The sequence below is a fragment of the Capra hircus genome, chromosome 13 (assembly GCF_001704415.2).
Source record: "Capra hircus breed San Clemente chromosome 13, ASM170441v1, whole genome shotgun sequence".
Taxonomy (NCBI): Eukaryota; Metazoa; Chordata; class Mammalia; order Artiodactyla; family Bovidae; genus Capra; species Capra hircus.
Window position 1 is genome coordinate 52,171,974 of NC_030820.1, and position 25,056 is coordinate 52,197,029.

Sequence of the window (25,056 nt, forward strand, 5' to 3'; positions counted from 1 at the left end):
GAAGCCTTGGGCTAAAATGCTTCCACATCATATCATGAGAACTATCAACTTGAAAGAGAAGCTGAGATGACCTAAGAATCTGAAAATAAGACCTCTGGGATTGAAAAACTTGCTTCTTCAGGCACAAGCTGTCTCCAGGCTGCAGAATGGTGCTGTAGTCATTATACCATACTATACAGTTTTCAAAAACTCATGAGATCCTTGCAACAGCCCCAGAAATAGCAAGCTGTCCATCTAATGGTGAGGAATTTGAGGCTCAGAAGGGTAGAGAGACTGCCAGACTCACGTAGCGGGTTCAGAGGCAGAGCTGGACCAAAACCCCTGGCTTCTGACTTCTAGCTTCTGTGCTCTTTCCTTATTCCACAACCTTCCCCTAATCAAACCTGAGCCCATGAAAACCATTCCCTCCATCTCTTTTCCATGGACATCCCTTAGCTGATGGCTGGGAGTGTGTGTGGTTGGATGCCTACCTTGCAGCCAGGGATTAAAGAGCAGTATGAATGTCCCAAGTTTCAGCATGGAGTCACTGCCCTGGGAGGAGATCTGCATGTTTAGCGTGTACCTCCCAATGGGTGCGTTTGCAGGGCTAAGGATGGAGATGTTCAGAACATTGTTCCTGTTGGACACAAGTTGTGCACCCCAGCCGCTGCTACTTGTCCCATTGGAGAGTGGAAACACAGCCTTTGTCTTGGCCGACTCTGAGGGGTAAGGCCCTGGAAAAAAGACATAGGACAATGGAAACCAAGTAGCGTTGGCTGACTGTGGAGAAACCAGATTCCAATATAACTGCAGGGATTCTTTGGGAGACGTTATACAATGAAGCAGCACGTTATGACACTGGAAGCAACTGGAGATCACATGGTCCAAACCCCTCTTGAGGTTAAGACTGTGACCCTCAGAGGTAGGTGAAACTTGACTCTACTAAGTCAATGGTAGATCTGGGTTAGAGCCTGAGGCCGCCACCACCACCGCCCCTTGGATGCACAGCCCCAAGGTCTCCTCAAGGTGTGTATGTGGGAGGAGGCAGGGAGCAGTGAGCAGGTACCTGTGGAAACTGTGAATGTCACACTTCCTCCAGAGCTGAGACCTCGGGATAAGGTCACTGACATATGGAAGGGCTGGCCTCTCCGTACGATGAGATCCTGGCCGTAGAACCTGTCTGTGTGATGTGCCTGCCGGTTGGAGGCTGTCTGCCAGTTGACACCCTGGAGTCCTAAAGCCATGAGACAGAAAAGAGGACATGAGATACTGGGAGAAAAGGGATGGTGGCCTATGGGAAAAGGTGTAAGTTACCGAAGAGACAACTTTTGGACAGGGCTTGCTGGGGAAGAAGCTTCTTGGAAAAATCACATTAAAATGCAAGATGGCAAGCACTTCACAACCTATTCCCACTTGCCTTTTCAGGTGGCTGATGCTTGGCACACACTCCCTCACCTCCCCTTCCACCTGGCTGATTGTCACTCAGCCCTCAAGGAAGTAGCTTCTCCCAACCAGCGAGGAAACCGAGTAAGCCATTCTGTCCACGTTATCCTCCTTCCATTGTGGACAGTGATGCACGGACTGGGAGGAGGCTACTTCTCTTGGATCTACCACCCTGCTTTGGCTTCCTTGCTTTTCCCTTTGTGTCTTCCCAGATGCCAAGGGCCTTCTATGACACCAACACCCAGCAAATGATTACCCATGTCATCTATACTGTATACGTGCAACATCTTGGTGTTGGCCTGTGCCCCTGATGCTGAGAAGGACCATGTGATTCTGGGAAGCATTTCAAGGCTCAGAGACTGGGAAACCACTGGCCTGGAGAGCCTTTCAAAGACTCATTGGCAAGAGTGGTCTCAGGCCATGAGATCCCTGGATAAGACCCTGAGGACAAACACCTCAAAATCTACCCTCAGCTTCTCAGATGATCGTGTAGGTAAGGGAGCTAAGCTGAGAAGGGTTATGAGAGATTCCATGGGATATGAGGAGTTCAACCTTTTTAAAACTTTTGAAGTATTTAATCCCTTTGAGTTATGTTTGAGACGTTACAACACCCAATCTTCTGCAAATGAAACTGGTCTCTATCTTTACGATGTGGTCACAGCTATGATGGGAGTGTGATGACACAACTCTTCTTTGTATGTGTCTGCCTCTGTTCATTAGAATGTGCCTTCTTTATCTTTATATTCTAACGCCTGGCACATTGCTTGACTAGATAAGGACAATCAGATAAACAAATGAAGGGCTAAATGAACAAACACACAAACAAACATAAAACTAATGTCATGCAATGACCTTCATGACTAGGGCTCCAAATTTAGTCTATAAAGAAAGGTGTATGTGGGGTATTCCTTAATAAACAGAGAGATTACCTGTTATTTGTAGGACAGTATATAAGGCACATGTTGAGGTATGAAAATGTATGAAAATTAGTTTTAACCCCCAAAGAGCTTCAGCAGTGCATAAGACAACATGTCAGAATGAATGATGAGGGAAATCCAATCTCCTCCCCCCACCCAAAAAGATGTCTAGGAGATGTAGGCAAGAATCACTTTCAATTGTAGGAATCAGAAAAAAAAAAAAAATCACTGAAAATGCCAGGCCTTGAAGGAAGAGAGAATTTTGTCAAGCGCCTTTCAGACAACAGACAGAGAGACTGAAGGCCCAGAAGAGCAGGTATTTTTGGCTAGAGCAGAGGTCTTGTCTGGAAGAGAAAGGGGAGACGGAGGGCATGGCTCCAGGGCAGGCCTGGGGCTGCGGATTTCCCCAAGCAGCTCCAGGGATGGGCACAGGCTCATCATCGACTTGAGTGGGATGCAGAATCTGGGGTGATGAACCAAAATTGCTGCTGAAGCAGGCTGAGAAGGTGATCGTGCCACCTGCTCAGTGTACTAAAGAGTCATTCATTCACATGTCCACTCATTTATTTATGCATTGAGCAAATAACTATTGAAAGAATAAATTAAAAGCTTTTTTTTTCTTAAACTCAGGGAAACGAAAACATTCATGCAGCCAACAAGTATCTACTGATTGAAGAGAAAGGCACAGAGGGAAAGGTGGGACGGAGGGAGATGAACATTCCTGCACATAAATGCTGAACGTTGAGACCTCAGATCTTGGGTGGTCACTGGTAAGCATCATGCTCTATATGACCTGCAGAGACCTGGCTTGCTGAAAGTTAGGACCCTCTAGGGCAAAGTCCCCACCTTCTAAACCCCTGCCTCTTACCAACTGCACTTACTATCTTCTGTGCATGGGATTTGGTAGAGATTTACTCACTGTCTCGCTTTAGAAAAAAGAAGAGCTCTTAGATACAGTGGTCTGAGGTCACACAAGTCTCCCCAGAGATTCCTCCCCACTCCCAAATCCGAAAGGATGTATGTCTTCTCCCCAGAAGAAGCTCACTATTCTTGACCATGGGTTGAGAACAGAAAGTATGGTCCCTGGACAGCCCTCTGATAGCACAGGTTAACGAATGGGGGGCAGCAGGGATTCCCATCTGTAGCTGGTTTCTGCCAAGGCTTAAGTACTGTTTGCTAGAGCTGTGTCAAGAGCAGAGGCGTCTCCACAAATAACAAATGTTGATGAGGGTGTGGAGAAAAGGGGATCCTTGTACACTGTTGGAGGGAATGTAAATTGGTACAGCCATTATGGAAAACTGTATTGAAGGTCCTTGGGCTGGAAGAAGCACAAGCTGGAATCAAGATTGCCAGGAGAAATATCAATAACCTCAGATATGCAGATGACACCACCCTATGGCAGAAAGTGAAGAAGAACTAAAGAGCCTCTTGATGAAAGTGAAAGAGGAGAGTGAAAAAGTTGGCTTCAAGCTCAACATTCAGAAAATGAAGATCATGGCATCCGATCCCATCACTTTATGGGAAATAGATGGGGAAACAGTGGAAACAGTGTCAGACTTTATTTTTTTTGGCTCCAAAATCACTGCAGATGGTGACTGCAGCCATGAAATTAAAAGACGCTTACTCCTTGGAAGAAGGAAAGTTATGACCAACCTAGATAGCATATTGAAAAGCAGAGACATTACTTTGCCGACTAAGGTCCGTCTAGTCAAGGCTATGGTTTTTCCAGTGGTCATGTATGGATGTGAGAGTTGGACTGTGAAGAAGGCTGAGAGCTGAAGAATTAATGCTTTTGAACTGTGGTGTTGGAGAAGACTCTTGAGAGTCCCTTGGACTGCAAGGAGATCCAACCAGTCCATTCTGAAGGAGATCAGCCCTGGAATTTCTTTGAAAGGAATGATGCTGAAGCTGAAACTCCAGTACTTTGGCCACCTCATGTGAAGAGTTGACTCATTGGAAAAGACTCTGATGCTGGGAGGGATTGGGGGCAGGAGGAAAAGGGGACGACCGAGGATGAGATGGCTGGATGGCATCATGGACTCAATGGACGTGAGTTTGAGTGAACTCTGGGAGTTGGTGATGGACAGGGAGGCCTGGCATGCTGTGATTCATGGGGTCGCAAAGAGTTGGGCAAGACTGACTGAACTGAACTGAACTGAAAAAACTAAAAATAGGACTATCATATGACCCAGAAATTCCACTCCTGGGTATCTATCAAAAGAATACAAAAATGCCAATTCAAAAAGATGCAATGTTCATAGTAGCATTATTTACAATAGCACGCTATGGAAGCAATCTAAGTACCCATTAACAGATAAATAAAGAAGATGTGGTATATATGCACAATAAAATACTACTCAAGCATAAAAAAGAATGGAATTTTGCCATTTGCAATAACATGGATGGACCTGGAGGGTCTTATGAAATAAGTCAGACAGTGGAAGACAGATGCTCTGTGTGTGTGTGTGTGTGTGTGCGTGTGCGTGTGCGCATGCGCGTGTGCTGTCACTCAGTGGTGTCTGACTCTTTGTGACCCCCATGGACTTTGCCCGCCAGGCTCCTCTGTCAATGGAATTTTCCAGGCAAGAATACTGGAGCATGTTGCCATTTCCTACTCCAGAGAATCTTCCCAATCCAGGGATCAAACCCACTTCTCTTGCAGCTCCTGCATTGGCAGGCAGACTTTTTATCACTGCACTACCCGGGAAGCCAAATACTATATGTTATCACTTCTACGTGAAGTCTGAAAAAAGGAAACAAATGAATGAATACAACAAAACAGAACAGACTTATAGATACAGAGAACAAAGTAGTGGTTACCAGTGGGAAGCGAGGGCAAGACAGAAGTAGGGGATAAGAGTTACAAACTGTTAAGTATAAAATGAATGTAAGGATAGATTGTACAGCACAGGAAATAAAGCCAATATTTTATAGCAACTTTGAATGGAATGTAATCTATAAAAATTGAAATCCCATGTTATAGATATGAAATTAATATAATATTGTAACTCAGCTACACTTCAATTTTTAAAAAGAGATTTGCAAGAAAAAGGGGGAATCAACACACGAAAGTACACACGGCCAGTTCACATAGGTTTACCTAAGTCCTGAAAAATAAAACAATTCTAATTATTGAAAAAAAAAAAGAAAGTAGAGGTGTGTCTCTTTCATCCCAGAAACCAGTCTGTAGGGAAAATGATGAAGAAAAGACTGGGCTCCAGGGTTCCTTGACTGCAGAGACACTGAAAGGAGATAAAGGGAACTTTGTACACACTAGGGGGGGTCCTTGGCTGAGAGAAGATCATCTCTGCCTCTCCCGTCGTGAGCGCGGGATGAAAGAGTCTTGCTTCTTCCTGGAGTGCTTGTGGGGTGTGCAAGGCTTCTCTGAGCTGCAGGGTGAGTAACACCAGGACTCATATTTGTCATTGGTGTCCTGTGTGTCAACTGCTGTTAACAGTACACAGAGCAACTTACACACACCATGGATAAAATCTTTACAGAATAACTGGGGCAGGGGGGATAAACTAGGAGCTTGGGATTAGCAAATACACACTGCTACACACAAAAGAGATAAACAACAAGGTCCCTGGGTAGAGCACAGGGAACTATATCAATATCCTATAATAACTTGTAATGAAAAGAATATGAAAAAGAATATACATTTATGTATAACTGAGTCATTTTGTTGCACATCTGAAACTAACACAACCTTGTAAATCAACTATACTTCAATTGAAGAAAAAAAGAAACTGGAAACTAATGCTCAGAGAGATAACTATCTTAAACATTTTCTTTAAATTTTATATTGGAGTATAGCCAATTAAAAGACGCTTACTCCTTGGAAGGAAAGTTAGGACGAACCTAGATAGCATATTAAAAAGCAGAGACGTCAAAGGTCCGTCTGTGCCATCAAAGGTCCGTCTAGTCAAGGCTATGGTTTTTCCTGTGGTCATGTATGGATGTGAGAGTTGGACTGTGAAGAAAGCTGAGTGCCGAAGAATTGATACTTTTGAACTGTGGTGTTGGAGAAGACTCTTGAGAGTCCCCTGGACTGCAAGGAGATCCAACCAGTCCATTCTAAAGGAGATCAGTCCTGGGTGTTCTTTGGAAGGAATGATGCTAAAGCTGAAACTCCAGTACTCTGGCCACCTCATGCAAAGAGTTGACTCATTGGAAAAGACTGTGATGCTGGGAGGGATTAAGGGCAGGAGAAGAAGGGGACGACAGAGGATGAGATGGCTGGATGTCATCACCGACTCGATGGATCTGAGTTTCAGTGAACTCCGGGAGTTGGTGATGGACAAGGAGGCCTGGTATGCTGCAATTCATGGGGTCACAAAGAGTCGGACACGACTGAGTGACTGAACTGAACTGAACTGATAGTCAATTAACAATGTTGTGATAGTTTCAGGTGGACAGCAAAGGGACTCCACCATACATTTACATGTATCTGTTCTCCCCCAAACTCCCCTCGCATCCAGGCTGCCACATAACACTGAGCAGAGCTTCCTGTGCTAGACAGTAAAACCTTGCTGGTTATCCAGTTTATTAGCAGAGTGCACGTGTTGATCTCAAACTCCTTATCCACAGGAGATAAATATCTTACTTAAGGTCATGTACCTAGACAGGTCTTACCCTCCCTGTTGCCCTGGTCTTCTGTTCTCCACCTGGGAGGGGAGAACAGATGGTGAGGAACTTCACTACACATTGTCCTCCTTTCTGGCGTTTGCATCCTGATACATAGGAGAGAATGAGTCACTGGAAGGCCAGTGTATCCCAAAGGCATTCTACATGAGACATGACAGAAGGGGGGCATCCCTGGACCCCCAAGTGGGATGAGCAGGTTGAGAGCATGTTCGCAAAGCTCCCAGGTGGTTCCTGAAACCCTTCTCCTTCAGCTGGCTGCCTTCAATCATCACCCCACTTTTGCCAGTCCAAATCAGGGATCTGATGATCCTGTTTGTGGATTATCCAGGGGACTTTGTTCTCCCACCTGCCACCCCTTCACGTAGCACTAATCTCAGCCTGAGTTTGTTCTAGAAAGGCAAGGGCAGGGGGATAACCTCAGATATGCAGATGATATCACCTTAATGGCAGAAAGTGAAAAGGAACTAAAGAGCCGCTAATGGGGGTAAAAGAGGAGAGTGAAAAAGCTAGCTTAAAACTCACTATTAAAGAAAGCTAGTAAGATCATGGCATCTGGTCCCATCACTTCATGGCAAATAGAAGGCGAAAAGGTGGAAGTAGTGACAGATTTCCTTTTCTTGGGCTCTAAAATCACTGTGGATGGTGACTGCAGCCATGAAATTAAAAGATGATTGCTTCTCGGCAGGAAAACTATGACAAATATAGACAGTGCATGAAAAAGCAAAGATTTTGCTGACAAAGGTCTGTGTAGTCAGGGCTATGATCTTTCCAGTAATCATGTACAGACGCGAGGGTTGGACTATGAAGAAGGCTGAGTGCCGGAGAAATCATGCTTTCGAACTGTGGTGCTGGAGAAGACTCTCAAGAGTCCCTTGGACATCAAGGAGGTGAAACCCGTCAATCCTGGTTTCAGAGAAATAACCCTGAATACTCATTGGGAGGACTGATGTGGAAGTTGAAGCTCCAATACTTTGGCCACCTGATGCAAAGAGCCAACTCATTGAAAAGACCCTGATGCTGAGAAAGATTGAAGGCAGAGGCTGAGGTCGACAGAAGATGAGTTGGTTGGATGGCATCACCAGTTCAATGGAAATGAACTTGGGCAAACTCCAGGAGATAGGGAGGGACAGGGAGGCTTGACTTGCTGCAGTCCCTGGGGTCACAAAGAGTCAGACATGCCTTGGTGGGTGAACAACAGGGCAGGGAATAGGGGAGGTGCACAAACACCCAAGTTTTTTCCCAAGTTTACAACTTCATGGGTATTTATGAGCTTCAGAGCTGTTCTTTGTGCCTACTTGGATGAAGGGCAGGGATGAAAGGAGAGTGGCTTCACCCCTATAATTGACTCATCAACACAGACTCTCAGAAACATCAAAGAGAGTAACGTTTTAGAGACTGAGCATCTCCCCCGACTCTTATTCTGGCTGTGAGGACATGGAGGCCCAGAAAGTCATTTGCCCACAGTGGGATGTCTCTGGACTCTCATCCAGGGCCCGTCTCCCAATCCCATGCTGCCTCTTTGACTCACTGCTTAACTCCACCAGCAGGCCAGGGGCAGTTTCCCCGCTTTCTTTATCCTGAGAAAATCAGTGCCACCAGCACCACTGATGTGATCATGACTGCTAAATGTCTATCCCGGTATACACTCGCTCCTTCTTTCTTGGTAATAAAATCCTTCATGTTAATGGCCAGGCTCCCTTGCAGCTGGGGGTCATGTGAATGGGTTCTGGCCAATGACTTATAGGTGCAAGTTAAATGTATTAATTCCTAATTCCCAGGAAACCTCTTTTGTAAAAAGTGAGGTGAAATTCACCATTTTAACCACTTAAAGCACACAATTTGGTGCCATTTAGTACATTCACAATGTTGTGCAACCATCAACACTATCTAGTTTCAGAACTTTTTCTTCAACCTCAAGATAAATCCCCCACCCACTAGCAATCACGTCCCACCTCCCCAGCTCTAGCCCCTGGGAACCACTCATCTGATTTCTGTTCCCATAGATTTGTCTGCTCTGGTCATTTCGTATCAGTGGAGTCATACAGTCTCTGAGTCTGGTTTTTCACTTAGCATTATGTTTTTAAGGTTCATCCACGTGGTAGCGTGTATCAGTAGTTCATCCCTTCTTTATGGCTGAATAATATTCCACTATGTTGATATACTGTATATTCATCCATTTATCAGTGGATGGATCTTTGGGTTGTCTCTACCTTTTGACTCTTATAAATAGTGCTGCTCTGAATGTTCCTTTGCAAGCATTTGTTTGAATGCCTGTTTTCAATCCTGAGGAAACCTCTTTTTTCAAAATAGTTGGCAAAAGCCCTTAGCCTGCTTATTTCCATCTTCTTCCCCCTGCTGTCCCAGGTCTGGGTGTGATGTGGACTCAGTTTAGACCACACATGCCTTTGGGATGACAGAGTGGGGGCCTGCAAGAGCCCAGGCCCCTCAGGATTGTGCAGCTGCCCCACCCACCAGAACTGCCTACATCCAGTAAACTTCTGTCTTGTTCATTTCTCTAAGCCATTGTTATTTGGGATTCACTGTCATTTACAGCCAAACCTAGCTGCATGTGACTGATAGTGTAATGCCCTCCCCTCTTATTCTGTGGTCCACTTTCGGCAGGGATAAAAAGAGAAGCACAGAACAGATTCTAGACTGTGAAAGGTGACTCACAGGACACATATTAAAAATCATCTAGCCAAATGTCAAGTTTTTTGTTAGAGACTGCTTTAAGAAGGACATTTTGTACATTGCTTACACACATGGGTTTATAATTGATGTGAAGTTTTCCCAAAACAGTATGAACCCTTACTATGCACGATGCACAGTAATATTTTCTACTTCATTTTTAAAATGATTTGCTGGTCACAGTCCACTAAATTGATTTTACAGCTTGCTAATGGTTAAAACTGGCAGCTTGAAAAGCAGTGATATGATGCAATATTCCCATGTGACAGGTAAAACAACTGAGGTCCTGGAAGGTCTACTGAGGTCACCGGTAGTTGAAAGTCAGAGCTTGGCCCAGAAACCAGGTCTTAGATCCTGGTCACTGGGAGGCTGTTATTTGCAACATGCCCCCATCCTCTGGGCATCGGGACGTCTGCAGCTCCTGGCAGGTCCTGCCTCACTCCAGCCCTCACCAGTCTCTTCTTTCTCTCTCCAGCCTGTGCTGCTTCCCTTCGTCTTTCCTCTGCATTCAGACATTTTCAGCCCCTGTGCAGCATGGGTGGTACAATCTCTTGGTGCTCAGGTGGTGGGGAAATAGGGGTTCCCTGGGGGGCACTGAGCAAGGGGCTGGCAAGGGTGCCAGGGCAAAATTGAGTGAGCCCTGAACTGGTGGTTCGAGCAGCCTTGAGCAAGGTCTCAGCCTCTCTGTAGAAGGGAACAGCGAAACTGAATATCCTCCCTTGTAGGGCATTGGTTGGGACCCCAGATGCACCCATCACTGGCACCTGGGCTCCTGTCCGTGGTACAGATGTCTTAGGATCCCACGCATAATAGCACCAGCGACACAGGCTAGAGAACGGTTTGAGCTTTTCCTGGGTTGCCATGGAGGACCTCAGATGGGTAGACAAAGTGCTGAGTGTTTTTCTTGCGTATGGCCTTTCACAGTTACAAACCTGTCTGATGTGGTCATTCCCATTTCACAGATGAGGGATTTGAAAGTCCAGTCAAGAGTCATCACTTGCCAAACATCGCACACTCAGGCAAAGACTGGCCCAAGCTCACACTGACGCCGGTGCAGCCTGACCATGTGCCACTCCAGGCTGCACCTTGCATCTAGCCGAGGTGGTGGTGGTGGCAATGGGCACGAGTCCAGGAAGCTGCCAGGGAGAGGGGAACACCCACAGCCTCCTCCTTGCCTTGACATTACACGGTTCGCATGAGAGAGGAAGGAAGGACTCCTGGAACCCCTTCACTTCCAGAGAGAGTTTCAAATTTCTTAAACCCTCGACATGCACGAGGACCACCTGGAGAGTTCATATTAGCCTAATCCCCACCACTTGGACGGCGCTGGTTTCTTAAACTCTACTGGTGATTCTAATATGGAACCAGAGCTGGAGTTGAGAACCACTACGTTAAGCCTACACAGTGTCTGTTTACACTAAGCAATCAAAGCTACTTTCCACGAATTCTCTCCCCCAAGACACATGGCCACTCTGAGCGGGAGGCAGGGGAGCAATCACTATCTATCTCCTATTTACAAAGGAGGAAAACAGGCTGAGACGGAGGACTGCAGATCCTTCTGAGCACCTTTCGGCCCCTACCAAGATGAGGGGCCTCATTCCCTCGACGTCCATACAACGGGGAAAGCTTTTCCTCTCTTCACCTCACACCCAGGCTGGCATGCGGGCCCTGGGGACGAGAATGATTGCCCCATCTGTGGAGCACAGCCCAGCGGGGTGGAGGCTGAGCTGGGAAGTTATCTGAGGTGAGCAGAGCAACAGGGACACAAGCGTGGGGGCCTGGAAATGGAGAAGGAGCGGCCAGCCTCTCAGCTCCCAGGAAACGTGCAGACCCACAGCCCAGAATAACACGGGTCCTCTGAGGCTGGGGCCTGAAGCCAGAGAGAGTGGGTCCTGAAGCCAGCACTCTGCCCAGTTAAGCTGCTGATGGGGACACTCACTGCCCTAGTGGGACAGGGCGCCTGTCCCCGACACAGAAGTGCCGGGCTCCCAAGGCAGAGGTCTGCATCCATGTTTGACCCTTGAGGACTCTGCCGCAGGGCCTCTGCATGGCCTCGAGGATGGGGAACCCCTTCACACTGGGCCCAGCATCTGTGTCCACAGCTTGCGTGTCTGTCCAATGTGGGGCTCTGGCCTTGGTGTGTGGAAGGCAGAGGGTGCCAACCACTTTGGGTAGAAGGCTGCCAGGCCTTCCTCCACCATGTCATCCACCCCAGCCCAGGCTGCCGTCTCCACTGGGAGGCGGAATAATCACACCCTACAGATTCCAACAAGAACCTTAACCTGGGAGCCAGGAACAGCCCTCTTGCACTAGCACGCTGCAACCCTGCTAGTTCCCTGGGTCACACGCACCCGACCACCCATGTTTCTTTTCCTGTTCCCTCCTCCCAGAATACTCCTTACCCCACAAAACTACTTCTGACCAAGTCCAACTCATCGTCCATACCAGTGCTACCTGGTGCTACCTGGGGCCTAGGGTCTCCCCTACCTTACACTGCCCCCAGGGTTAATCCCTTCCTCCTCTTGGCCCCTGGTAAGTGCTTGGACATGTAACACAACCTAATGACAGTCCACTGCGAACCCACCATGGAGAAAGACTGCCCTCTCAATCTCTATGCTCCCGCTGCGCCTCGTGGCTCCTTCCCTGAGTGTCCAGTAAGCAAACTCATTTATTCAGGAACTCAGGAATTCATTACTGAGCCCTGCCTGGCTGCATGACTGGGACAGGCCAGGAACCACAGGTGTGACAGCTTGAAGGGAATTAAGATGTTTCCTTGTCTCTCTTTTTAAAAAATTGATTTTCTCTGAATTGACCATTGTCCACATTTCTCTGCGACCTTTGGGCATCTGGTGGAGCCAGAAGTTGTCTTAAGAGCACAGTGTCCCTAGGAGTCACAGACATGGACACACTGGGCCCCTGGGGATGCCTGCAGGGCTCTCAGTGGGCAGGCTGCTGTGGGTGCACATGCCCCAGGGCTGAGCCCCTGCTGAAGCCCATTGCCTTCCGCCCCCTGTTTCCTTTCATGAAAGAGAGCAGTCAGTACTGGAAGGAACCTGGAAGTCCCCCCATTTCAAGCTCTTCATCTTGAATCAGGAGCTGGAGGCTCAGCAGCAGCAGTTGGTAACAGAGTTCAAATGAGAAACCAGGTTCAGTATTGCTTTCCATGTCACAGATTTCACCCGCGGTCATGGATGAGCTTGGAACTGGTGGCAGAAGAGGTGCTACTAAAACCGAGTCTGGGCCCAGCTACCAAATTTCTGTGGGTCCCAGGTAAGGGCCAACTCATCCTCTGGCAGGAGAGAAGTAGGGAGGGAGATGGCCTATCCTCTCTTGCTAAAGTCTGCAGAATCCAAGGTCCCCTTCTTAGCAACCCAGCACTGTTGCACGTTCATGGGAAGAAGTCCAGGATAAGGGAAGAGTCCATTTTTGCAGCCACCCTGTCCTGGTCTTTGTGATCTCTGAAGTAGCCAGCAGTCCCCTTTTGCATCATGCTCAGCGATTTCTTGGGCAAACCTTCCTGCAGCCTTAACCTCCATTCACAATATTTTACTGGTTTGACTCATGCCTTGTTTGGGTTTGGCGTCGCTGCCAACCCACTAGGCTGAGCACCCACGACAGGCAATAATTAGCCTGCTGCTGAGCAGGGGCGCTGTCTAAGCAGAGCCCAGTCCTCACAGTGGCCACAGAGTCAGAGAACCCGTGCTCCCCAGCAGTGCTTCTTCACTCCCTTCCCTGGTGCCGCTCTTAGGAACTGTCCTCGGCATACCTGCTCCTGCTCCTGGTGGTTTCACTCATCAAGTCACTTTCAAAGAGCCTGCCAGTGCTTGCGGATGTGTAGTTTACTTAGGAGCATTCCAGCACCGCTGATGGTTTCTGTTAAATTGACTTACACGCTGTCACTCCCTCCCTCCCTTGTAGCTCTGAGACGTGCTTTTCTTTGCCTATATTACTAACAGCTGGTAAAATGACACTGAGAAACACGGGAAGCAGGTGCCAACTGGCTTGAAAGGGCAAAGCTTGTCTGTCTAGCTAAGGGGATATGCCTCTGGCTGCACTGAAGAACCTGCCCTTTACCCGGGACTTCGTCCCAAACATGCTCTAACCCTGAGACCACACTAAAGGGACTAGGCAGGCATGGAGAAAGAGTTGCCTCTGAAAAGAACCTTCAAAAAAAACCAGGCTCTAGCTTTCAGAGCCCCGAAGGCAGCTGTCACGAGCTGGGCACTCTGGCCTCTCAGTCGGCCCAAGAGAAGCATGGGAGTCCAGCGGGGACTGGCAGAGAAGATGCCATGCACTCACCAGACATGTTTCGCTTTCCTCTGCCTCCTCTCTGGCTCGTCTGGGAATGGCACGGATGGTGTGGGGAGACTGACTGCCTTGCTGGGATCGCCTTACCATTTATAGAAGCCTCTCCTACACACCCCAATTAGAATTCTAATGAGGTAGGCGAGGCACCAGGTCATTCCTGTAGTGCCTGTAAACGTTTCACTTACGACATACTTGTCACCCAATGGAAGGTCATACCTGCTTGTGCAAGACCAGTTTGGGAAGAAGAGGGGAGATAAGGAAAAAAAAACGCAGAGTTTGATTTTATTATTTGTTTCAAGATGAACTACTTCCTGGATCACAGAGTTCAGGAAATGATGTAATGCTTTTCTTGAAGTAGCTTGTCCAGAGCAGATGCTGAGAAGTCCCTTGGGGTCAAAGAAAATTCTCTGCAGAACCTAAAGCAGAAATTGCCTAATGCTTTCTCACCGTCCTCACATGCCGGTGGTCTCCACTTGCACGAGGGGCGTGAGATACTCATCACAGTTCACTGTACAGGTTGCTGTGTGCCAGAAATGGCGTGTGATGGGTTGTTAGAAGCATTCGGTTCCAGTGCTGGCTAGGTCCTGGGCCATCACTGGACCTTGAAGTCTTGGAAGCCTTGTCTGTGACTTGAGGGGAGGCCCCACCCACTCTTCTCAACTCAAGATGTGGGGGAGTAATCAAATGAAGTGATGTGAGTGGAAAGTGCATGGATGTGTACCATATGGATTAAATCCAGTTGTCATCTGGAATGAGATGTCAGTTTAACTGCAGATGTGGGGTAGGGGTCAGTGTTAGTCATTCAGTTGTGTCCGACTCTTTGCTATCCGTTGAACTGTAGCCTGCTAGGTCCCTCTGTCCATGGAATTCTCCAGGCAAGAGTACAGGAGTGGGCTGCCATTCCCTTCTCCAGGGGATCTTCCCAACCCTGGGATCGAACCTGGGTCTCCCGGGAGTGGGGGAAGGGAGGATTATTCTTTTCAGTGAGGCAGTGAGGACAGCCAGTGAAGCTATACTGTGACACCACTTCCTTCTGTTCTGCCATGTGTTGTCTGTAAAACTGGAGGGCAAGTCACGGACCTTCTCTGAGCCCAGCTTCTACACCAGTTTTAAAAAAATAAGAAAAAAAAAAAATAAAAAAATAAAAAAAAAATAAATAAAAAAATAAGAGGGGGGAGACTCTCATTCTACATTTTTTTGTTTGCTTGTTTGTTGTTTTAAGGGTATAAAAAAATATATATCTAAAGATCCTATGGTGGCTGTGTACAAGTTCCAAGCTTTCCTGTGGTAGACAAGGGAGTTTTAAAAAATAATGATAATGCTCCAAGGGTTTGTGACCGAGAAGACACTTCTCAAGGCTTCCGCCAGACTTGGAGTGGGAAGGAAGCACCATGACACAATTAGGTCTTTAGGGAGAAGATGGGAACGCTGGACCCTGAGAAGGATGAGACTGAATAAGGCGGATGGGAAAAAGGAAATCCACGTCATCTCCCTGTCATCTGGGCTCCCACAGCACTTGGTACACTTTAGGACCTCTCTTACCATATGCGTCTGCCTGCACTGGGGCAATCTGATTACGTCTATCCCCATCACTCACTCTCAAAAGGTCCAGGCTATGTATTACTCACATCTTCTCAGAACTGAACATGGGCTTGTCACATGGCAGGAGCACACCTATTTTTGAATGAGTGGATCAATCAATCGATGTAAAGATGGAAATAATTCCCAGCAGTGTAGAACCCAACCTGGGTAGACATTGGCTAAACACTTTACATGTATCACCTTTTCTTGTCTTCAGATCAGTCCTATGGCACAGGTACCATTATTTCTGCTGTCCTACAGGAGGGAGAAATTCCCACCCCTGTGTGAGCAACTCCAGAGTCTTTCTGCTTAACCTGGAGGTTGGCTAACTAAGCGAGGTGGTACGTCAGCCTTTCCCAGGCCTCTGGCCACTCTGCATCCATGACCCCATGGAATGCGGCCACTGCTGGCTCTGGCAGATGACCCACAAGAGAGCAGAGCGTAGAGAGGTGACAGCAAAGTGAGCTGGACCCTGATCAGCAGCTGGGTGTGTGGCGTGAGTCCTGGTGCCTGCCATGGGATTGGCTGAGACTCTGGGCAAGGGTCTCACTACACCGAATCAGTCCTGCCAGAAACCCAAGAGCTGTGTGAATCCAAGGGAATGAGTGGATGTAAAGGGCTGTGCATGCCCTCAAGAGAGGGATAAAGAAATGGAGGGGGGAGTTGCTTATTACTGCTGCTGTTGTTGGCCTGAGAGCCAATAATTGGACCCTTGGCATCCCTTTCAGTGACCTGGCAGGGAAACCTGTCTCATGACAGGCAGGCAACTCTGCCCTTGTATTCTGAGATCACACAGATCTGGGTCCAAACTCTGGCTCTGACATAGACCTCCTCTCAGAGTCCCGGTTTCCACATCGGTAAAGCTTAGCTAGAAGCTCAGAGAGGGTCAAAGGAGAGCATGAACCTAAGTGCTCAGCACCGCCTCTGGCACCACTCAGTGTAGCCCCTTAGTGCTGATGTCATTGGTATTCTCACTGCCCTTAAAGCACTCCCAAGTGTCATAGATTTTGTGATGGGACCCACAGTGTGGACAGTGGTGCCTGCCCAATGACCTCTTGGCCTCCTCTTGGAAGGATCTGTAGCTGATCACTCTTGACCGCAAGGTGATGTGGCAGAAAGATGCCCACGCTGGATTCAGAAACCCTGACTGAAAGCCGGGCTCTGGGGCTTGCCTACTGTGTGGTTTGGCAGAGTCATTTTCCTTCTCTGAGCCTCAGTTTTCTCGCCAGCTTACCCAGACACCTCTCAGCACTGTCGTGAGGCTTCAAACCCTGAAGTCACAGATATGACACTCCCCTATAGATAGGGTGGTGCCGGGTTGCCTCCTCCCTGCCTGCCACTTGCTTGCTGGGCTCCCTGCAGCTTCTAACTGCCCAGCAGCAGGGCCTTGTGTCCTCAAACTGAGTCGACTCCCTGTTAGCCGCTGGAGGATTGCACCATGGCTGCAGCCGCAGCCCCAGCCTGCAGGCGGGCCGTAATTTGCATGCTGTCACAATTTCAGCTAAATGATTTTCAATTCACAGGTGGAGTCACCCAGCTACACGCAGGATGAAATTCCTGCTTGGCCACCCCCTTTGCACCTCAGACTCCAGTTAGAATGGAACATGCAAATATGGACTTAAAAAAAAAAAGAGAGAGAGACACTAATTGATCATTTGCCTTTTTTCTCCCTCTAATTAAGAGATTTAGAGTTGCTGAAAATTTCACAACACATGTAAAGGTACAGAACCTTATAAGAAGTCATCTAACCCCCAGCCATTCTCCCATAGTTAGAATCCTGTTTCCTGATACATTTCTCTTGCAAACTCTGGTGACAGGGAATGCACAGTCTCAAAGCAGTCCCTACATGAAACAGGCAGCTCTGCCTGTAACATCCATGTCGGGGATGATTCTGCTTAAGGCACATCTTCCCCCTTCCTGTTTCACAGGAAGTCTGTGAGGGCAGGGGCTTCACTGTATGCTTCACTGCTCCATCCTCGGTGCCTCACTGTGCCCAGCACAAGTGGTGGGCTCTCAGTAACTGGAGTTTAAAGTGCAATGAGAGGACTAGAAAGTTCCTCCTTTTTTAAAAAACTTTTAATTTTGTATTGTGGTATAGCTGATTGACGATGTTGTGATAGTTTCAGGTGAACAGCAAAGGGACTCAGATATACATATGCATGTATCCATTCTCCCCTCCCATCCAGGCTGCCACATAACATTGAGCAGAGTTCGCGGTGCTATACAGTGGGTCCTTGTTGGTTATCTATTTGAAATACAGCAATGTGTACATGTCCATCCCAAACTCCCAAACTATCCCTTCCCCTCATCCTTACCCCTGCAACCATAAGTTCTTTCTCTAAGTCTGTCTCTCTGCAAATTCCTCCTAAAGAGTCTATCTCCCTTGAGCTTCTGCGTGTTGATCTTCACTGCTTCTCTTCCATCCGTTACTCATCCCAAACGAACCCACCCATCCCCTCTTCACCCAACAAAGATCACATGCTCCCCCAAATCTGGCAAAAAAAAAAACCTTCCCTCCCAACAAGTCTCTTCTTCTTCAGATTAAGCATCAGTTTCTCCAACCATTCCTGGTGAGTCACGATTTGGAGACCTCTCATCTCCTTGGTGAGATCAGGTCATCCCCTCTTCTGAAACCTTCAGTGGCTCCCCAGAGCCTCTTACAGCTCAAGTTCTTTAGTCTGGCATTCAAGGCCCTCCAGTGTATGTCCAGCTTAATTCTGTTTTTTCTTTTCTACTACTCTTACATTAACTCTCCTATTCAGCAAAACACACCTAATCATTTTTCCTGGAACCCCATATGTTTTTCCCTGCCTCTACACCCATTTGTAAAATGCCCCTGCCTGGAACACCTTCTCTATTTCTTCTGCATCAAGGTCTCTTACTACCAAGCCAAAGGTCTCCCCTCCTCGTACTCATTCCAGTGTGCTGTTCCGGGAAAGGGGGCAGGTGCTAAAAGAAGCAAACTGAGGTTTAAGCCTCAGACACATTCTAACTTATCACAAGCCCATATTTTTGTAATCACACAGACCTTAGGCAAATCACTTAACCTCTCTGAGCCTAAGTTTTCTCCTCTGAAAAATGGGTCTGGTGATGCCAACACCACTCACCCTCCAGAGCATCCTGAGGAATCCTGTGATGACACGTGTAAGTGACAAGGTGCAGTGACTTCTCTCCACCCGAGCTTCTGGAACTTGCCCTGTGTCACTCATCAGGAACCTAATGATACATGATCTGACTCAGGAGGGGAGCGTGTGGGTCTGCATGGCTGGCCACTTTTTCCTGACACCAGGCTCTGTGCTAAGAGTTTCACATCAGTTGACTTGTAAGTGTCACAGCAATCCTCCAAGGGAGATATTTTCAATGCAATCCCATTCAATAAATAAGAAGCCAGAGACTTAGAGAAGCTAAGGAACTTGACAAGGGTATGCAGCTAACCAAGGAGCAAAGCAGGTTGTGAACCCAGATCTGCCAGACAGCAGAGGCCTGTCCATGCTGCCCTGTCCCTGATGAATCCTCCAGTTCAGTGACATCTGAGTGACTCTGGACCTTACATTCTGGAGAGTGTTACTGATTCTGGTGATGATAGTATTAGTGACTCAGGGCTGAAGAGAAGGAGGCATCCCTGCAGAACTGATATGAAAGCCTCGACTTTAATGTGTTTATGCCTTCATTTCCCACTCTCACCCAAACAAATGAATGAAGCAAAATGCTGGAGGAAGAGTAGAAGTGTAAAAGTCCTTTATAGCTCCTGTCAGCACTGATTTCTTACAGTGCCTGTTGAGGGGGGTCAAAGGTAGTCAGCACTGCAGACACCGAGCCTTCAGGGAGCTTCCCTCAGGGAGGAAGACAGGAAGCAGTTTAGGGAGAAGCTGAATTTTTCTTAAACACAGAGACTGATAAAAGCTGAAAAGAGGTGCAGAACGAGTGATGGGCTCCAATTACAGAGATTAAGAAAAAGACTTACTTATTGAGGAGAAGGCAGGAAAAGATCAGAGAGAGGAGAGCAAGCAGGTCGTTCTGGGAAAAGACTGCACATGAGGTTATGGGGAGCACCCAGTGTGAGAACAGTAGGGGAGGGTGGGGGAGGCTAGCTATGCCCCAGAACAGGGTGAAGACATGGATCCTGGGCATGAGGAAGGGACCGCAGCGGGCAGCCCCGCTCAGCACACGTGTCATCTCTTAACAGGAGGGGTGGTTCAATCTGTCCAGCTGTCACTCAGTCACCTCTGAGCATGGGGCTGGAAAAACCAACCAGGAAAGAGAGGAGGCCACAGCCCACCACTTGTAGGCTCTGAGGCCACCACCCGGAAGGCTGGCGGTTTGCCCAAGAGCATGGGCACCAGAGGGTGCCAGGAAGCAAAACACACAGAGGGCAGATCTCCGGGGTTGAGTCAATCCTCAGAAAGGAAGCAACCCAGAGAGGTCATCCAGCCCAACCCTTTCTTTCACAGATGGGAGAACTGAGGCCTTTAGAGAAATGATTTGCCTAAGGTCACGGAATAGCTGGCCTGGGCTCAGAGCTCGGAGAGTGTTAAAGGCCATTTGCCAACTTATTTATATGCAGAGTACGTCACGCGAAATGCCAGGCTGGATGAAGCACAAGGTGGAATCAAGATTGCTGAGAGAAATATCAATAAACTCAGATATGCAGATGACACCACCCCTATGTCAGAAAGCGAAGAAGAACTAAACCTCTTGAGGAAAGTGAAAGAGGAAAGTGAAAAAGCTGGCTTAAAACTCAACATTCAGAAAACTAAGATCATGGCATCCGGTCTCATCGCTTCATGGCAAGTAGATGGGGAAACAGTGAAAACAGTGACAGACTTTATTTTCCTGGACTTCAAAATCACTGCAGACGGTGACTGCTGCCATGAAATTAAAAGATGCTTTCTCCTTGGAAGAAAAGCTATCACCAACCTAGACAGCACATTAGAAAGCAGAGACATTACTTTGCCAACAAAGGTCTGTCTAGTCAAAGCTATGGTTTTTCCAGTGGTCATGTATGGATGTGAGAGTTGGACTCCAAAGAAACCTGAGCACCTAAGAATTGATGCTTTTGAACTGTGGTATTAGAGAAGACTCTTGAGAGTCCCTTGGACTGCAAGGAGATCCAACCAGTCGATCCTTAAGGAAATCAACCTTGAATATCCATTGGAAGGACTGATGCTAAAGCTGAAACTCCAATACTTTGGCCACCTAATGCAAAGAACTGACTCATTGGAAAAGACCCTGATGCTGGGAAAGATTGAAGGCAGGAGGAGAAGGGGATGACAGAGGATGAGATGGTTGGATGGCATCACTGACTCAATGAACTTGAGTTTGGGTAAACTCTAGGAGTTGGTGATGGACAGGGAAGCCTGATACACTGCAGTCCATGGGGTTTCAGAGTAGGACATGACTGAGGGACTGAACTGAACTTCCTCCCTCCGAAGAGAGCACTGAGGCCATGACACCCGGAACTAGAATGCTTGCTTCCCAGCTCACCACACTCTTTCTGCTGCCAACTTTCAGTTAAGAAACCCACCTTAGAAAGGCCTCTGGGTTGAGTTTGCAAGATTAGGGAAATATTTTTCAATCTTATCAATAGCAGAAAATATTAACATTGTTAAGAAGTAAAGTAAAGTGAAAGTCACTCAGTAGTGTCCAACTCTTTGGGACCCCATGGACTATACAGTTCATGGAATTCTCCAGGCCAGAATTCTGGAGTGGGTAGTCTTTCCCTTCTCCAGGGGATCTTCCCAACACATGGATCAAACCCAGGTCTCCCAAATTGGAGGCAGATTCTTTACCAGGTGAGCCACAAGGGAAACCCAACAACACTGAAGGGGGTAGCCAATCCCTTCTCCAGCGAATCTTCCTGACCCAGGAATCAAACCAGGGTCTCTTGCATTGCAGGCAGATTCTTTACCAACTGAGCTATCAGGGGAGCCCTAACATTGTTAAATACTGTACAATTATCACAATGTTTGCTTTTATGTCCACCATCTCCCTGATCCTTACCTGGATCCTAGGAAGCAGATTTTAGTACAATTGCTATGTTACAGGGGAGAGAATGGAGGCCAGACTCAAACTTAAAGTTCTGGACTCCAAATTTTGTCCTCCTTTTTCTGCACTTGAGGTCAAGTGCTAATAATAAATGGGAAAAAGGTGTTCAGGGTCACTCATGTGCTCGATGATTTATAGTGAGTAACTTGTATGTACAGCGTTTCACTTTATTTTTGCCACCTGACATAAGTTACTTGATATAAATATGATTTATGAATAATCTACAGGTTTGGGAAGAGGTAAAGGGCTCTCCAAGGGAGTATGAAGGGGGAAGGAGGGCTGAGCTAGGAGTCAACAGCCTCAGGGCCCTCTCTGACACTTGCTCTGCTGCTCAGCCACAGGCTGGCTCAGAACCAGATGCTCCCTCTCAGGACCCATTTCCCCAGCCTCCAAAGTGCTAAGACAATTGAGGCAGTTACTTTGCACAGGCCCTGCCTCTAACCTGGGCCCTTCCCATGGTGCCCAAAGAATCAACAGATCTTCCACTGAGGTCTCAAAAGAGAAGAAGAAAAATTAGAGAGAGAGGCAAAGATTTTTCTATATTCCATGCATTTATTCACCCCAATTTATTATGTCCACCATGTGCAAGGCTCTCTTTAGACACTTTGGGAAATTCAAAGATGAAAATGTCTCATGGAGGGCAATTTGTACCAAAACATTTAAAAGTACACATATACAAATGTATTTAACATAATGATCCATACAACTTGTTAATAAAAGGAAATATTTGGGGGAAAAAAAGTCAGTGTTCAATAATAGGAAGTAGATTAGATTGTGGCAGATCCACACGATATGAGGATGCAGGACTTCCCTGCTGGTACAGTGGTTGGGAGTCTGTCTGCCAGAGCGGGGGATGCAGGTTCCATCCCTGGTCCAGGAAGATTCCACATGCCGAGGGCCAGCTAAGACTGTTCACCACAACTGCTGTGCTCTAGGGCCCGTGAGCCACAGTGACTGAGCTCGAGGGCCACAACTACTGTAGTCCCCTTGCTCTAGAGCCTGTGTTCTGAAACCAGAGAAGCCACTGCAATGAGAAGCTCATGCACTGCTTGAGAGTAGCCCCTGCTCGCTGCAACCAGAGAAAGCCCCAAGCACAGTAGCGAAGACCCAGAGCAGCAAAAAAAAATTAATTCACCAGTTTAAGAAAAAGGGATGATGTAGATATGCAAGAATTTGACACTGAAAGATGTTCATATTAAGTTGAAACACTTACATAAATGAACATATTTAAATAAGTAGACATGAGTGTGATACATATACAAACACTTGCTCTCAGAAGAAAATCTAGTCTTCTAGCAGATGGAGGGCTATATACAAGAATGTTAACAGTGGTCTATCTGTGCGGTGTGATTAAAAGGTAATCTTGACACTGTATGCAATTTTCTATTCTCTCAATTTTTATAAATCATATCACATTTTTATAATCAGAAAAACAACATATTTCCATTAATTAAAAATTACCATATTATCACTGAGGTCACTGATATACAATAACATGAAAGAAAAATTTTAAACTTTATGTAAAGAAGGATCCAATTTTGATAGACCTATAAAGGTAGAAATTTTAAATGTAGAAATTTAAAAAAATTGATGTATAGCCAACGTATAATATATGTTACAGGTATACAATACAGCAATATAGTAATAAAGTAACACAAGTTTTACAGGTTGTACTCCATTTATACTTATTATAAAATATTGGCTATATCCCCTGTATTGTATGATATATTCTTGTAGCTGATTTTATACCTAATAGTTTGCAACTCTTAATTGCCTATCTCTATATTGCCCCCCATTTTCCCTCTCCCCACTGGTATCCACTAGTTTATTCTCTACCTCTGTGAGTCTGCTTCTTTTTTGTTATTAAATATAGGAAGTTTGAAAGCCTCGAATGTTGTACAACAAAACGCAAATGATTTGCATTTCCTGATTTTGCTTTGCTGTATTGTCTGCTTTCTAGAATGAAAGGGCATAAATCATTAAGAGGCGAGCAAAATTATGTGACAAGAAGGTTTTCATTTTTCTAAAAAAAGGTATTAATAGAAATCAAAGAGGACACTAATAGATGGAGAAATATACCATGTTCATGGATCGGAAGAATCAATATAGTGAAAATGAGTATACTACCCAAAGCAATTTACAAATTCAATGCAATCCCTGTAAAGCTACCAGCCACATTTTTCACAGAACTAGAACAAATAATTTCAAGATTTGTATGGAAATACAAAAAACCTCGAATTGCCAAAGCAATCTTGAGAAAGAAGAATGGAACTGGAGGAATCAACTTGCCTGACTTCAGGCTCTACTACAAAGCCACAGTCATCAAGACAGTATGGTACTGGCACAAAGACAGACATATAGATCAATGGAACAAAATAGAAAGCCCAGAGATAAATCCACACACATATGGACACCTTATCTTTGACAAAGGGGGCAAGAATATACAATGGAGTAAAGACAATCTCTTTAACAAGTGGTGCTGGGAAAACTGGTCAACCACTTGTAAAAGAATGAAACTAGATCACTTTCTATCACCGTACACAAAAATAAACTCAAAATGGATTAAAGATCTAAATGTAAGATCAGAAACTATAAAACTCCTAGAGGAGAACATAGGCAAAACACTCTCAGACATAAATCACAGCAGGATCCTCTATGATCCACCTCCCAGAATTCTGGAAATAAAAGCAAAAATAAACAAATGGGATCTAATTAAAATTAAAAGCTTCTGCACAACAAAGGAAAATATAAGCAAAGTGAAAAGACAGCCTTCTGAATGGGAGAAAATAATAGCAAATGAAGCAACTGACAAACAACTCATCTCAAAAATATACAAGCAACTTATGCAGCTCAATTCCAGAAAAATAAACGACCCAATCAAAAAATGGGCCAAAGAACTAAATAGACATTTCTCCAAAGAAGACGTACGGATGGCTAACAAACACATGAAAAGATGCTCAACATCACTCATTATTAGAGAAATGCAAATCAAAACCACAATGAGGTACCACTTCACACCAGTCAGAATGGCTGCGATCCAAAAATCTGCAAGCAATAAATGCTGGAGAGGGTGTGGAGAAAAGGGAACCCTCCTACACTGTTGGTGGGAATGCAAACTAGTACAGCCACTATGGAGAACAGTGTGGAGATTCCTTAAAAAATTGCAAATAGAACTACCTTATGACCCAGCAATCCCATTGCTGGGCATACACACTGAGGAAACCAGAATTGAAAGAGACACATGTACCCCAATGTTCATCGCAGCACTGTTTATAATAGCCAGGACATGGAAACAACCTAGATGTCCATCAGCAGATGAATGGATAAGAAAGCTGTGGTACATATACACAATGGAGTATTACTCAGCCGTTAAAAAGAATACATTTGAATCAGTTCTGATGAGATGGATGAAACTGGAGCCAATTATACAGAGTGAAGTAAGCCAGAA

General features: G+C 46.3%; 1 protein-coding gene across 1 annotated transcript in view; it reads right to left on the reverse strand.

Annotated features, from left to right (window-relative positions):
• TGM3 (transglutaminase 3) overlaps window positions 1–14,087 on the reverse strand; it is a 44,001-nt gene extending 29,914 nt beyond the window's left edge. The window contains exons 1-3 of the mRNA XM_005688225.3: window positions 13,974–14,087; window positions 1,046–1,213; window positions 471–713 (exon numbers count right to left, since the gene is read on the reverse strand). Coding sequence (XP_005688282.2) covers window positions 471–713; window positions 1,046–1,213; window positions 13,974–13,980 — 418 coding nt within the window. The 5' untranslated portion in view covers window positions 13,981–14,087. The remainder of the gene's footprint in view (window positions 1–470; window positions 714–1,045; window positions 1,214–13,973) is intronic.